The sequence below is a fragment of the Semicossyphus pulcher genome, unplaced genomic scaffold, assembly GCF_022749685.1.
Source record: "Semicossyphus pulcher isolate SPU_LCO1_2020_fin unplaced genomic scaffold, fSemPul1.0.p SCAF_21, whole genome shotgun sequence".
Lineage (NCBI taxonomy): Eukaryota > Metazoa > Chordata > Actinopteri > Labriformes > Labridae > Semicossyphus > Semicossyphus pulcher.
Window position 1 is genome coordinate 1,807,366 of NW_027211695.1, and position 15,269 is coordinate 1,822,634.

The 15,269-nt window shown below is 46.5% G+C and overlaps 1 protein-coding gene across 2 annotated transcripts in view; it reads left to right on the forward strand.

Moving 5' to 3' along the window:
* Positions 1-14,647, forward strand: part of rap1gds1 (RAP1, GTP-GDP dissociation stimulator 1) — a 31,647-nt gene extending 17,000 nt beyond the window's left edge. For both annotated transcript variants that reach the window (XM_069672125.1, XM_069672126.1), the window contains 10 exons: positions 2,309-2,437; positions 2,554-2,679; positions 4,791-4,934; positions 7,191-7,322; positions 7,519-7,653; positions 9,249-9,374; positions 9,661-9,800; positions 9,955-10,081; positions 10,210-10,338; positions 11,338-14,647. In XM_069672125.1, coding sequence (XP_069528226.1) covers positions 2,309-2,437; positions 2,554-2,679; positions 4,791-4,934; positions 7,191-7,322; positions 7,519-7,653; positions 9,249-9,374; positions 9,661-9,800; positions 9,955-10,081; positions 10,210-10,338; positions 11,338-11,465 — 1,316 coding nt within the window. In that variant the 3' untranslated portion in view covers positions 11,466-14,647. The remainder of the gene's footprint in view (positions 1-2,308; positions 2,438-2,553; positions 2,680-4,790; positions 4,935-7,190; positions 7,323-7,518; positions 7,654-9,248; positions 9,375-9,660; positions 9,801-9,954; positions 10,082-10,209; positions 10,339-11,337) is intronic.
* The last annotated feature ends 622 nt before the right edge of the window (positions 14,648-15,269 follow it).

Sequence of the window (15,269 nt, forward strand, 5' to 3'; positions counted from 1 at the left end):
ACACACGTTTCTGTTTTGTTGGCTTTGTCTTTTACATGGCTTCATGGGCTTAGCTCGTCCGGGTACCGTGAGGTCCGACTGACATTCAACAAGGATCTGAAAAGATCTTCTTGACTGTCGTTCTCCTCTCTTCTGTTCTGCTCATCCGCCAACTCTCTCCATCCGCTCTCTGTTCGTGCTCTCTGGTGTTACGATGAAAACATAAACCTAAACGCTTTCCTTTGGCTCTCCAGGTGTGTCGCATAGCTTTAACACTTTTTGCCATCAAATGAAAAATTCATCTTCGCTTCTGTTATCGTTTTCGGGGCTTCAAATGTTGAATTTACCGCTGCTCCAAATCAGCCTACAGCATTGATTATTAGCACCACTTCAAGGGTTTAATTGCTGTCATTGACCTAACTAAAGCTTTTTGCTATTATAACGATGTATGTGCTTAACCCTGTGTGGAAAATACTAGAATTAAGTGTTGTTTCCCAAACGTGCAGATGGAAGGAGTGCGTGTTTGGTGTCTTAATTACAGTGTGGATGCACAAGTTAAAATCGCTTCATAATGACACATGCTTAACATGCTGTAAAAGTGTGTTTGGATCAAAAGTAAAGCTTGTTTTTCGCGCTGATCGATTACATAGAAAGTCAATACAAAAACACAAATATAAGCAAATGCAGACTGTTACAAAAGTTTGTTAAAGGGCCAGTTCACTGATTTTCATCCCCAGACTCACTTATTCTTTTGTATCTAGTAGGAGAATATTCGCTACCAACAATAATAAACTAAAATCTCCCACGATCATTTTTGTGAGTTACACAAGCCGAACAATCTGCTTCCCTTCTGGTCTCAACCAATGACTGTAATATAAAGATGGACGACGCGTCTCCATGTGCTCTCATTGTAGAGAGATCCAGCAGAACAGCGTCTTGTGTCGGTCTGAAGCAGATGTTCACGCTTATGGAAAGTTCAGCGACTCTCCAGTGGAGTTGTCAGTCAGCATGCAGGCTTTACTGTGCAAATTGGAGGAAGCTGTCGTATCCAGAACTTCTTTTCAACTTCCTTTGCAGCTAGTTCCACAAAAGAGGGAAGCTTTGCAGAGCGTTATGACGCAGGTGTAAATATGTCTATTGAGCAAACTGTGTGACCTCAGTGTCCTGTAATCAAGCTAGCTCACCAGTGTGCAAACTGACCCTTAGCAAGCCCATTAGGTAAGAAGGCTCCATCGTCACGCTGTACTCACTTTGGTTCTTACTCTGGTTCGGCCGGCCTTAAAGCTGTCGATACGAAACTCCTTTGAGTATTGCACTCTTGCACCCATTGTGCCAAAGTCTCGCTTTAAAGGGATAGTTCAGATTTTTGGACACCAAGTTGTATGAAATACTTGATAGTAGTGTCGTGGATGCAAAGCTCACTCACAGAGTCCCGTGCTCGGAGTTCTGTCCGGTTCTGAACGTAGGATAAGTCGTTCCGGCGAGATGCCAGGGTCATCAAACCAACGACACGCAGGCGATGATGATCCATTTCAACTTTTGGCACTATTTTCTCTCTTGACAAATCCAGTATCACTACGCCTGCAGCAGGCCGGTTTCTCAGGTAACCCGACCTAGCAGCTGTTTCACGTTGATTCCGACTGATTCGCGTTAATGTTGAAGTAAATGTGTCGGAAGATTTACCTTTAAGAACGGATCCAACGGGACCTCTAAGGGCACGATCCGTGTTAGGCAGACGATGAAATACGTACGTGTATTTTCCTCTGTGACAACAAACGTCTCACGAGTTACCAACTCCAGCGTGTTCTCTTAGAAACAGCTGATGGATCACGTCACCTGAGACACCGGCCTGCTGCAGGCGTAGTGATACTGGATTTGTCAAGAGAGAAAATAGTGCGAAAAGAACGGCGCAGTATTTGACATCCTAGGATGATGGCCTGCATGTTGTTTTTGTCGGGTAAAACTTTTTGGTTTCACGACCCTGGCATCTCGCCGGAACGACTTATTCTACGCTCAGAACCGGCCAGAACTCCGACCACGGGACTCTGTGAGTGAGCTTTGCATCCGCTACACTACTAGCAAGTACTTCATACAACTTGGTGTCCAAAAATCCGAACTGTCCCTTTAAGGTCCCATAATGGTATCGTCTGCTTTCCAAAGAAGTGAGGCAGTGTTTTAATGCTTCAGAAAATCATCTTTTAATATCCTATTAATATAAAAGTTTACTGCTTTTAAGTACCAATCAGAAGTGAGACGTTTGTGTGTTTGTCTTCTTCATTATGTTTCCAACATGAAATCAGCTCCTCGTCTTTCTGTGTCTTCGTTTTAGACTCCTTACAAGCCCAGCTGATCAACATGGGAGTGATTCCCACTCTGGTGAAGCTGCTCGGCATCCATTCCCACAACACAGCCCTGACAGAAATGTGTCTAATTGCCTTTGGGAATCTGGCTGAGCTCGGTGAGTCTACATAAATACCTGTTCAGCCAAGCTGCACGCAGATTTAATCTTGAGAGGTAGAGGAGAGGGTTTCATCTCCTCCGTGACTCATGTGCGATGCCTGTGTGGTGTTTCAGAGTCCAGCAAAGAGCAGTTCGCCTCCACCAACATCGCCGAGGAGCTGGTGCGTCTCTTCCAGAAGCAGACGGAGCACGAGAAGAAGGAAATGATTTTCGAGGTCCTGGCTCCTCTCGCAGAAAACGGTAACGTGATATCTCTTTCGTCTGTTTCATGACTACACAAAAGGCCTCGCGTTCCCTGCATGGGAAGTCTGGAGATTAAGACGCAGAGCAGGGAGAGACTGCAGCTTTCTCTCATGCATATAAATATAAACCGTGTCCACCTACTCAGTAGTAAATTATCCTCTGGGTGTGAGTCATGCTTTCTGCTTACTGCACAGTCATGGCAGACGGATCCTGCATTTGCTCAGCTGCTCTCTTTAAAGCTTAAAGAATGTCTGTGCATGTGTGTGCGTCTGATATCGCCGGTCTGTGCACGCTGGGTGCTCGTGCACTGTCAGTCTCCAGGACAACGTCCTACTTAACGCTCCTCTAGAGGAAGCTGTACCTCTCCGTCTCTTTAATTTGTGACACCGCATGTTGTTCAGTAGATTTATAGGCCGACAGGTGATCACTGACGGTGTTAAAGGTGGGGTAGAAGTAGTGATAAATGTAAAAGAGTGTTTTGTCTTTACATCAGGGTGACTTTGTGAACATTTTGTCCACATAAAAGCCAAAGAAAAACATGAACATTGCTGTCAGTTACTCTGCTGATTATTGTTTCAATGAGTCCCTCGTCTTCAAAATGTGTTTCGTTTTCTCCAACAAACTTTACCCACTTTAAAAAGTCTTATTTTTACTTGTGGGAGGGCTTCAATTTGATACGGCACATTGACTGACACTTCATCAAATCAGCGTTACACAAGTCTTGTTTGTGGATTAGCTCGTTCACACATTTACGGCAGCGTGTGACGTACGCATTCACAAACGGATCGGGGAATGCAAGTTCAAGAAAATTGGGCTTCAGGGGATCAAAGCCGTCGAGTCCCACATGAAATCCGAAAAGGACGCACGCTACACGGGTATTCAGAAGAAGTACGGCACCAGTGGAGTCTTGCACGTCCGCTGCTACGACATCATCACCTCCTGCTGGATCACAGACCACGATGCAGCTGTGCACAGGAAGACAAACGACGACATCCACGCACTTTTCAAGGAGATCCTTTAGGGAATTTTATCGCTTGGCATTTCATAAACAATACATTGTTTTTTTATTTGATTTATTTAACCAGGAAAAAAACTCTTTGGATCAGCAGCAGCACGTTAACAAAGTCTCTGACAAACAACGAACAGCCATACATAAAAACACAACAGAATATGTGACTGTAAATAACAAGTAAAACCAGTCAAACACCTACAGCCAGATGTTCCTGCCTTCCAAGTAATTTAAGATCATCTTAAAAGCATCCAATGAGACAACAATAACCTGTTAATAGTTATTTGTTCTGCTGTGTAGCAGCAACCTGCTCTCCCTGCTCGTCGACGATTTAGCCTCGGGGAGCGACGGCCAACTTCTTGGGGCTTCTGATGTAGCCAGCGGTCAGCCCTCAAGGAGTTCCTGCAAAGACTTCCTTTTCCGTGCACTGCTTTGGTTACAGTCCAACGAGCAACCTTAGAAGCGAGGATGGAGTTGGAGTTGAGAGACGGCGTGTCAGACGGATCGTTGGCTGCGCTTTGGAGATGAAAAAAAAAAAGCGAAATAGCCGGCAGATGACCACCGATGGGAGCCGGGATGGTGTTAGCACTGATTGTGTTTTCCTGCATGCAACCAAAGCCTGCTGATACGTGATTGGTCAATGCTATTCGGACTACAAATGGAAACAAGAACACAAAGTCCCACGTTTTTATGCAGGATCTGTGAATAGAGATTCAATTAATTGTTTTGCTATAAAAAAAGGCCTAAAAACAATCATTTGATTATCAGAATGTTGCAGATTAAGTGCAGTCGGTGTTGCATAAAACAGTCGAGTCAGTTTATTATCAGTGGCTGATTAATAAATGTCACAGCTGGATGAGAGCGATGAGCTTATGCTGCAGACAAAGTTGTATTTTCTGAAGACAAACTGCTGAATAAATGGAGCGCATCCGACCATTCATTTTTCATGCTTCATGTTCTCTGCAGCCGTGTTGGTATGCAGAGCCATGACCGGTCCCATGTGTGCATTTGATGCAGCACTGCACTGCAGCAGCAGCAGCGGCGGCGTGTTTCCTTGTCGTCCTCTCTGAACGTCTCATCCTCCGTCCTCTCCTTCCAGATGCGATAAAGCTGCAGCTGGTGGAGGCCGGCCTGGTGGAGTGTCTCCTGCAGGTGGTGGCGCAGACTGTGGACGGCGAGCGGGAGGAGGACATCGCTCAGCTGAAGACGTCCTCCGACCTCATGGTCCTGCTGCTGCTGGGAGGTAAACACAGCAGAACACCTGGGGCTGAGACATGTTTATGAAAATAAAAACCAGGGCCAGACTCGGGGCTTGATTTTGCCCACGGGCGATAAAAAAAAAACCTTGTGTAACAGTAATAAAAAATTCATCCTTCTTCAAACAGTCGGGTTAGTTTTGCATCACAGCTCCTGCAGCCGAACGTACGAGGTCGTCGGCGGAGAGGATCGTCCTCTAATGGACCTAATTTATAGGCAGAAAATACAAGTGACCTTAAATAAAGCCGTCCAGTGCTGATGAAAAGTTTTAATTATTCAACCTTTATGTAAATATTTTATCGCAGCAGAAAAGACATGAACATGGTGTGTTATTAATATACCTAATGGACTCTCTGCAGCTCAGAAAGCACAACATCAGCCTTATTAAAGCCCGACCCAACACACACGGGACATCGTCAGATCGGATCTGCTGTGGAAACATAATCATCTTTACATTTAGGTTTTAATTTAACTACATATTTATTATTGAGTTTGTTTGCAGATACTGAGACGTGTAAAACATATAAAACCCTGTAACATAACCACCGCCCACTACGACCTCATCAACAAACAGGAAGTAGATAAATGACCTTTCTCACACTGACGACAGACCCTGAGAAATTATAAATTCATAAGCTTGGTACAATTAGAAACAGCAAGTTCATTTCAGCAAATTTAAGCACGTTTTTGCGACCTTGGCCAACCTCTGCAACTTTCCCCCGCGACGTGTACACCCCCAAACATTGATCTTCACATGTCTGCAATGTTGCATAAACATCAGAGAGTATCTTTAACGTTACCAGAACGCAGACAGACAGCTGATCCGCTCTAACGAGGCTCCGGTGTGATCGTCTCTCTTTCAGGAGCTTCCTGATCCTCAGACTGCAGAGTCTCTAATGAGACTGTGAATCCGTGATCACTAATCCAACACTCCATGTCTTCTTGTGATTATTGATCCATGTTGAAACTGTTCACTAGGCTGCTTCCTGCTACCTTAAAGGTTCCACCAACCAGAGGCTCTGTCACTGATGTGAGATGTGGGTTTGCACAGTGAGAAAGTGATCTAAATATAGATGGACGACGCGTCTCCATCTGCTCCCATTGTACGAAAGTGATAGCCCTGTGATAGGCGCTGCCATTTTGTGATGGTGACGTCATTTGGAGCCAGAGTCTGCGTAGTAGAGATCGGCGGGTGGAGCCGCCGTAGCCACTTCCGCTAACCCAAACTCACTTAAACTTAACTTACCGAAAAAACAGCAAGGATCCCGCACGCCGGCGTGTTTAACAGCAGAACAGCTTCTTTGTGTTGGTCTGAGGTTAAAGTTCACAGGTATGGAAACTTCAATGACTGTAGTGATTGTTTTTGTTTCATCTCCTCTCGCCGTTCGTCCTCCGCTCTGCTCATCCAGAACTGATCAGCTGCAGGAGCCTGATTCGTCAACAGAGCTGTCAATCATTATTTTGACAGCATCAAGTAACTAATTAAAAGTAAACTTGTCAGAAAAATGAACACTGTGACATAAATCAGCATGATAAGAACTAACTATAATAACAGAAACCATGTTTGAGAAAAATGTATTTGACGTGTATTTAGATTTTATAGTTTGACTCGTGTCCCATCTGTTAACATGGAGGAGGCGGGCTTTATGAGCTATACTGCAGCCAGTCAGCAGGGGCGCCAGAGAGGGGTTGAGTTCACTTTTAGACAGCTGTCATGTCGGCCATGTTTTTCTGCAGCCTGTGGTCTCTCATCAGTGGTTTTATAGAAGCGTAGCTCCTGAAATAACAAGTAGAGCGGCTTCAGTGTGATAAATAATGTGTAGATCCTTCGTTGCACGTATGAGAGCATTGAAATATACACGCGCAGTGTGAAGTGACTGTTCCATGGTGATTTAGTCTCATTCAATTTATTCACATTTTATTTGACATCTTGACTCAGAAGTGGCTGCAGTTTGTCCCAACAACTCAAACCTGACTGTGGCCTGAGAGGCAAAGCGCAGCAAACACTCTTTCTGCTCAATAAGCTCAGAAGTGAACACAACTTAATTACTGGAATGACTCAGATACGTTTATCAGATCGACTCCTCTCATCTTTAATGAGCATCATGGAGGCTGGACAGTCTCTGACACTCTGGGAAATGATCATGGAACCGTAAAAGTGGAGGAGAGATACAGCCCCCCTCATTACCTCTACTTGCATATTAAAGAGCGTTAAAGAGTGACCTGTGTTCCCCTCGTGCAGACGAGTCCATGCAGAAGCTGTTTGAGGGGGGAAAAGGAAGCGTCTTCCAGAGAGTTCTGTCCTGGATCCCGTCTCACAACCATCAGCTGCAGCTCGCCGGGGCCCTCGCCATCGCTAACTTTGCTCGAAACGGTGAGATTCATGTCATTGTGTGGTGAAGAGGAAAGTTACCCTCTGTAACGTTTGTCCTGTTAGGAAAGCAGAAGGAGAGTAGTTAAAGAAACAGTGATACACATAGAAGAAGCTGAACGTCTTGATCTAGATTTCAGTCGACAGTAATAAAAGACAACATGGCGGTAACGCCTCTCGTGTTCACTCCTGTGTGCAGATGGAAACTGCATCCACATGGTGGACACTGGGATCGTGCAGAAGCTTCTGGAGCTGTTGGATCGACACGTCGAGGAAGGAAACGTCACCGTTCAGCACGCAGCTCTGAGCGCCCTGAGGAACCTGGCCATACCTGGTGAGCTGCTGTTATATACTACTTATCGATTATTGAAAGGATTAATCGACCAATCAGATCATGAATTGCACGATGACTTAATGTCTCTTAATTAGCTTTAAATGTAGTTGGAGGTTCTTTCAATCATGTGCTAACTAATAAAGACAAGCTCCTCGTCACAGATCCTGCAGGTGATCCTTCTCTCTGCAGCGTTGATAGCTTTGCTATGTTTTGTTCACCTGTCGCTCCCCGGTCAGCAGAGGTAAGCCCCTTTTACACCGCCAGTTCAAGGCGGGATTACTACGCCGCTATTACGTTCCGTCTATGCAAAACACACGGAGGCGGTGGGGCGAAGTCGTTCCGCCTCTGAGCCGGCGTCAAAGGTAGTAACAAAGGTGAAACGGCGTCTGTGTAAGCAGCGGAGCCGGCAGGGCGGAACAGCGCCATGTGTGTGTATTAGAAGCAGGCGCTGTTTGTTTACACCTCTCGCACGTTTTGCTTCCTGCTTGCTCGGCCCAAAGGCTGCGTGACGGCGGAGCTTCTTTGCGGTGCTGAGGTGGAACCGCGGTGTAAAAAGGTGCTATAGTAAGGATGTGAGACGGCTCACCCCTCAGCAGCTCAGCTCCGGATCGACAATTAAGCTCATTGGCAGCTAATTTTGTCATCAACATTTGTCGACTAATCGTTGCACACTTAATTATTATGACATTATTCATGTTTAGAACAATTTTCCACTCATGCTTGCCTCCTGTTCAGTCACTGAAACGGTCTCTGCAAAGTGCATACGTTCAAGATGTCAATAAAGGGACAAGAAGAGAGTTAAAACGAGAAAATAACTACAGTTATATTTTAGCAGATCTCACAGATCTAAATCTGCTCGACTAAACAGTCTGATGTCTGTGTCTGTAAGACAAATATAAATTGAGACCTGCAAAGGAGCTCGGGAGGAATATTGCTTTAAGCTAACGTTTGCACAGAACATCAGATGGTAAAATGTTTGTCTAATATTGTAAATAGTGCCTTTACAAATTCGGTCACCTGCAGACCCCACAGGATCCGTCTGCGCCGCGGTTCTGGTCCGTCAGACGGCGCGAGCCCTCATCCACAGGAAGCGTGTCTGGTCCGCAGCGCAGCGGAGCGATGGCCCAAGCAGCTGGATTCAATGATCACGAGATTGCTGGAGAACTACATTATCTCGCGGGAGTTGTGAAATCACGCGATAACATCAACGTTAAAACAGAGCAACACACAAACAACAGTTCAGCTCCTCCGCGGTTGATTATCTGCTCATTTGGAGATCATAACGTGTTTTTATGCTTCTACCAACCGGAGTCTGTACATGGTGTTTTATTTTGAAATGACCGGATGCTCTATGCTGTATCCGTGTGTGACTTCCTGTTTGGAACGATCTGCTCCGCTCAGCTTGACGCGTGCTTGAAGCAGCAGAGCGGAGAGACGCATCGGAGATGGATCGCGGCGCGTGCTGTGGAAACACGAGCATCGACTACAGTGGGCACGATCGACTCTGGAGGCGGAGCAAACGGCAAAGGATGGTCCGATAATCAATGACAATCTTGTGAGTTTATTGTCCTCACCGGCCCTTTTTCTCTCCTCAGTGGTAAACAAGTCTAAGATGCTGTCGGCCGGAGTAGCAGACGTGGTGTTGAAGTTTCTACAGTCAGAGATGCCTCCAGTCCAGTTCAAACTGCTCGGGACGTTACGTATGCTCATCGATACACAAGGTACACACTTTACCGTCCTTTATGTGTCTACTCCTGATCAATCCATATCAGCTGTGACAGCTCGTTATTTAGAGGGAAGCAGTCGGCACGATCTCTGGTTAACATCTAGGTTTCATAATCAAGAATTTCTTAGAGCCTCACATGTGAGTCATAAAGACACACAAATATGGTGACTGCTGCTGCGTCCTGACACCGAGCAGATGGTTTCATACACAGAGAGTCTGAAGAATCAGAGGGAAACAGACAAACTGATGCAGGTGTAATAAATGACTGTACGTGTTTCCAGCCGAAGCGGCAGACCAGCTGGGCACCAACGGGAAGCTGGTGGAGCGGCTAGTGGAGTGGTGTGAAGCCAAAGATCACGCGGGAGTGATGGGAGAGTCCAACCGGCTGCTGTCGGCCCTCATCCGACACAGCAAGTCCAAGGTCAGACCCTGAACGTCACGTCTTTAAAAACTCCTCTGCATTAACTACAAACATGAGAGAGGAAGTTTCGTGCTCAAAGAAACTCCAGATTGTGAAATGAAAGCAGTTCGTTTGTGTACTTATTTACTTTTTTCTGTCTATAAATGGATTTCAGGAGGTGGTCAGAACGGTCATCCAGGGAGGAGGCGTCAAGCACTTAGTCACGATGGCAACCAGCGAGCACATGATCATGCAGAACGAGGCGCTGGTGGCTCTGGGGCTCATAGCAGGGCTGGATCTGGGTGAGAGCACGAATAAGCAACTCTTTGGGAGTCTGATTTTTCCGTCTGCTCTTTAATTGTGACGGGAAACTGTTGAATTATGAAACTAAATGCTTCATGTTTTCTATCTCTTTATTTGTGGCCTTCAGTCGCAGCTGAGAAGGACTTCGTCGGAGCCAGTCTGGTGTCGGTTCTTCACAAGCTGCTGTCAGACGAGAGGAGCGCTCCGGAGATCAAGTACAACTCTATGATCCTCATCTGTGCAGTCATGGGCTCAGGTGAGACCTCAAAAGGCTTAAAACATAAATCAATTATTCTAAGTGCTGTTTGACTTCAATTAAATGTGACTGTTCGTGTGTCAAAGAGTAAAAGCAGTGGTGCTACAAACGTGTGCCTGCTTTGGGAGCAACCACTGCTTATAAATCCTTTTAAATCGTGTCAGAATAATTGTTTCCTTTCAGGTCTTCTTCTTCGCTGCCCTGTTTTTACGTTGTTTGGAGTCTGAATGACTGACGGGTGCAAAAGTTTTAGAAGTGCTCCAGTAGATCGCTTCAGCCAGCTGCTCTAAATCTGTCCGATCAAAATAAGTCCACTAAAAGTTCTTGTTGTTTCCACTGACAGGCTCAGACTGTTATTCTGAGGCCATGTCCTCATGTACACGGGGACGAAACGTAGCTATTCCTCTGTTCCTCTGCGTTTTGTCCTTTCGTCCACACACACGCCGTTTTACGTCAAACTCCAGCCAGGGTGAAGACTTTTAGAAACTATTTCCACAGAGACGTGTAGGCGGGTCAGAGGTCTTCATGGGTCCAAAATTTCGAGACCCGTAATTGTGCGACCCGGAAACGAAACGGACCCGTCTATTATTTGAAAGCTGGGGCCTGGACTGAGTGATGTCGGACCCGACCCCGGCCGGGCGAAACACACCCGGTCAGCACCGACTTCACAGCTGATTAATATCAACAAGTTACCGTCAGTCAGCTGTCAAAACAAACCTTTTTGTCCTAACCTTTTTTGGAAAGCGATTTAACTGATGTTTCTGGCCAAAAAAAGGTCTTATACTTTAATGAAAAGGAAGCAATCTACTGGAGCAAGTCACGCAGAACCTAAAATATGTAAAATATGACCGAGGTTTAAAAAGTCAAACTAAGTCTCATAGCGTAATACTGAACAAAAAACAGACCGAGAAGAAGAGATGTCGTTTAACTGGTGCATCTTCTTTTAAAAGCAGAAACTTTAATCTGAGTATTTACACCTCCCCTTTGTTTCCTCCTCAGAGCCCCTCCACAAAGAAGTCCAGAGCCTGGCCTTCATCGACGTGGTGTCCAAGCTGCGAGCCCACGAAAACAAAACGGTATCACACCAGGCGTCGCTCACAGAGCAGCGGTTAACAGCCCAGAGCTAAATGACTGTGTCCAAAACCCCACCCACCCAAACACCCACCAACACCCATCCACCCTAATGCCTGCCTGAACACCTAATCACCCCAACGCCCCATCGTCATGTGCCAAGGTACCATGTCGCGTTAACTGCCAGCCAGACATACGGTCATGTCTCCGCCCCCCCCCGATTCCTCCGCCCCGCCCACCTCCACCAGGGTCAGACTGATGCATCGGATTTGCCCAAAAAGCCTGTTAGACTGTTTTTCTGTCAGACGCCAAAACTCTCCTCTGAAAGCCATATTTATGAGATTTCCTTTGGTGGGTCCTCGAAGCATGTTTGAGTTCAGGTGTTAACCCTTTAGACCCCGGAGAAACTAGACCACCACAAATCAGTTAGAGCTCAAATAAATGTGCATTTTTATAATCAATCCAAACACAGATTACGACCGCTTCATCGTTCATTTACCAACAAATATGCAGCATTTGGAGCTCTTAATACAGAGGAGTAAACGTCAGGTTTATGTAACGGCTAAATTCCACAGGATCCGTGTTCGCTGCGGTTCTGCTCCGTCAGACGACGCTCGCCCTACCCCACAGGAGGCGTTTGTGGACCGTGGCGTAGACCACAAGATCGCGGGGGATCTAAAACAGAGCTTCACTTTGCACCTGCTCGTCGACCATGGCGTATAGTAACCTCTGCGACCCTCTGACCGACTCGTTGACCCCTGCCCTCGAGGCACCGGGCCTACCTAAGATTATAAATCCGGGGATGCTGAACAGGCAGAGCCATTTCTCGAGTTTCTAGCTCCAGTTATTGACGACAACTTAAACTATCTTCAGGACGAAGCTTGAACTTACTTCACCTGAAAGCGTGCTCAGGGGTCTGGAGGGTTAAACCTCCCTTAACGTCAATGATCCGTCTAGATCTGGACACCATTGATCTTTTCTTTTCAAGTAATCTCCTCCATCAGTCTCACCCTGGTGCCCTCCTCTACTTGTGCATGCATCTCTCTGCTACAAGTAGCTCCACGGGAGCTGAGGCGCCATAAACAGCCGAACGCAATAGATAAGAGACGACACTCTTTTACGACCATAGCTGTGATGCCATCCGCCGGTAAAACAAACCCACCAGTGTAAAAATGTGCACAAAAGAACAAAAAAAAAACCACCCCTCCTTCCTGTTGTGATTTTTCTTTCACTTTTAAGAACAGCAGCCATCCATGATGTGCCCAGTCGTGTCCCATGTAGCTCGAGTATAAATTGACTAGAAACTGTGCATGTTTTAGTCCTGTTGAAGGTGTGACCGTGTTCATTCGACCTCTCTGCCGCTCGCATACTCACAAGTACAGCCCGCCTTTGTCACACACGCACGCACACACACACACACCTCCGGTCGAGCGCACTCATGATCTTTATCAGACGTTCAAACAGCTGCACAGAAGCTCCAAACGTCTAAAGCAGGAGAAGAAGAGAGGTCCGGCTCAGCTCTCTGAGCGGCTCTTTAAAAACAAAAACAGGGAGATAAGTTTAAATCAAACCTCTTAGCGACGTGTAAGGTGAATAAAAACAATGTGCGACAGAAGCCAGTACAAATTAAATCACGTGTCTGATCATGTTTTGCTTCTTGCACGAGGTTTCTTCCACCTTACAGGTCGCTGAGAAGATTTAACATCCATCAAAGTGCTGCAGGCTGACCCAGATTCCTACAGATGGAAGTCCTGTTTGTTCTGCTGAGGAGACTAAAGAATTAATAAAAGCTTCTTTTGTAATAGAGATGGACTCTATTAGAGAAGACAACTCTTCACTAACTCCAGTTTGTGTGAGTCACCCAGAGCCTGAATCCCCCGAGCGCCCACGGAGCATGCTCACTAGAGACTTCCGTTGCACTCCGTCCGTCAGTCTGCTTAACAGGCGAGGGATTCGTGCGGTGGGGGCTCCGTGGCGTGTTGGGAGAGCAGGCTCTGAGTGAGTGATTCGTGTAGGTGGAGTCAGACCTTCAGCTCAGGGCAGGGAGCGAGCTCAGAGTGGTTGTCGCAGTTTGCAGTGGCTGACAGCAGATAGGAGAGTTAGTGGAGAAGAGTCTCGCACGTCACTAGTTTCTAACATCTCTTCAGTGGACAAACCCAACGAGCGTGCTGAGATCCATCTCTAGAATCTTTTGGACACAGGTTTCAAACCTGTAAATGTGGCGTCGGTCGGATTGAAACATCGCCGTCGTGTGTTTTTTTTGCTCTCTGTGGAGAGAAGAGTTTCAGGGCGAGACACGAGGGGCAGAAACGAGAGGACGGACAGTTTTCTTTTACATTTCAAGAATAAACTTCAGTATTACTGCGAGGAGTAAATCTTTTTATTTTTATATTTTTAGAATTTAAATTGTGGAAACATTCAAAGTATCGTCCTCCTCTTGTTGTGTCTCGTGTTTGGCCTTTAAGCTGGAAACGTTCATGCTTTTAACGGCGCGTTCGGGTGCGCATGATGGCTGCCTCGCGTCCCCTGCGTACGTTGTCAACAATGAACGCTACGTGCAGCTGCAGTATGCACATGACCAGCAGGGGGCAGTGTGCGTGTAGCGCATAGATGTGAATTATGCAGCCAGTTGTGTACGCGAACGTTAAAAAGCAAGAACATCTCCGGCCTTCTGTCGTCAAGGATTCCTCCAGACGAGAACGTGACGAAGAAGATTAAAGAACGACATCCTGCGTTCCAGATTCACTCTGTGAGCGAGGCACTTCACTTCACACCGAGCAGCCGCCTCCGCCGCGTGTTTTCAGGAGGCAGCGTGGAGACACGTCTTGTGACAACAGGTAGACACATAACAGTCACTGTGTTCCGCAGCACAGCGCCCCCCAGAGGACAAACCTCTCTGTACGTAACACAGTCCGCTCCTCTCATCAAAGGGAATCCTGCTTACACACACACACACACACGCACGCACGTACGCACACACACCTCAGCATGTCCGACACCGTGCGACACCCTGTGAACACGCCACGCTGTGTTTCCTGCTCTGGGCCCACGCTTTCTTTTTTAAAGGTATGAATGGTTATTTATCAGATCTGTGCTCTTTGAAGACACATGCCAGTGGAGATGTATCCATAGTAACTGCGTAAAATACAAATATAAACTTAAATGTTTGTTGTAAATGTCATGAGTTGTACATTTGGAGGATTGTAACTCAGCAGAATATTAAAAAGATGATAGCTGGTGATGCCTCATGTCTTTATTCATTACCTTTGTTTACAGTTCTTAAAGGGCCAGTTCGCCGATTTTCAACCGCAGTCCTATCATGCTATCATGGGGAGCTAATGCCATTATGGTTCTATTTGGCTCTGTGCCTTTGGAGGACGCTATCCGCTTCTCCAGTGGGCCAGGAAGCTCACTAAACGACACTTCCTCAATCTCGGACGCCGCCTCCGACGACATGTCTCGTTCAGAATCGTCGGGTTTGAAATGTCGACTGCAGACCTGAAGATGTTTCAGACGATCCACAGGTATATTCTCGTCGTGTTTCAGACTCTGTCTCGCTCTGAGCTATCGTCTGCAGAGAAACGGTCGTACTTCACTCCAGCGTCTCTCGCTGGGCCGTTCCTTTCAGAAGAAGGGGCGCAATGCATGCTGGGTGTTGTAGGAATGTAGAATGGCTGAAACCACGAGCTGTTTGTACGACTTTCTCCACAGCTGTGCCGCCAATTTCAAACATTATTGCTTCTATCGATTACAGAGAACACCAGCTGTGACTGACAGCAGCTTTTTCCAGGGGAGAGTCGCTGCTTTAATCGTAGCGTGAAACTGACTGAGAAGTGAATTTGTCTCAAGTAGAATGTTTG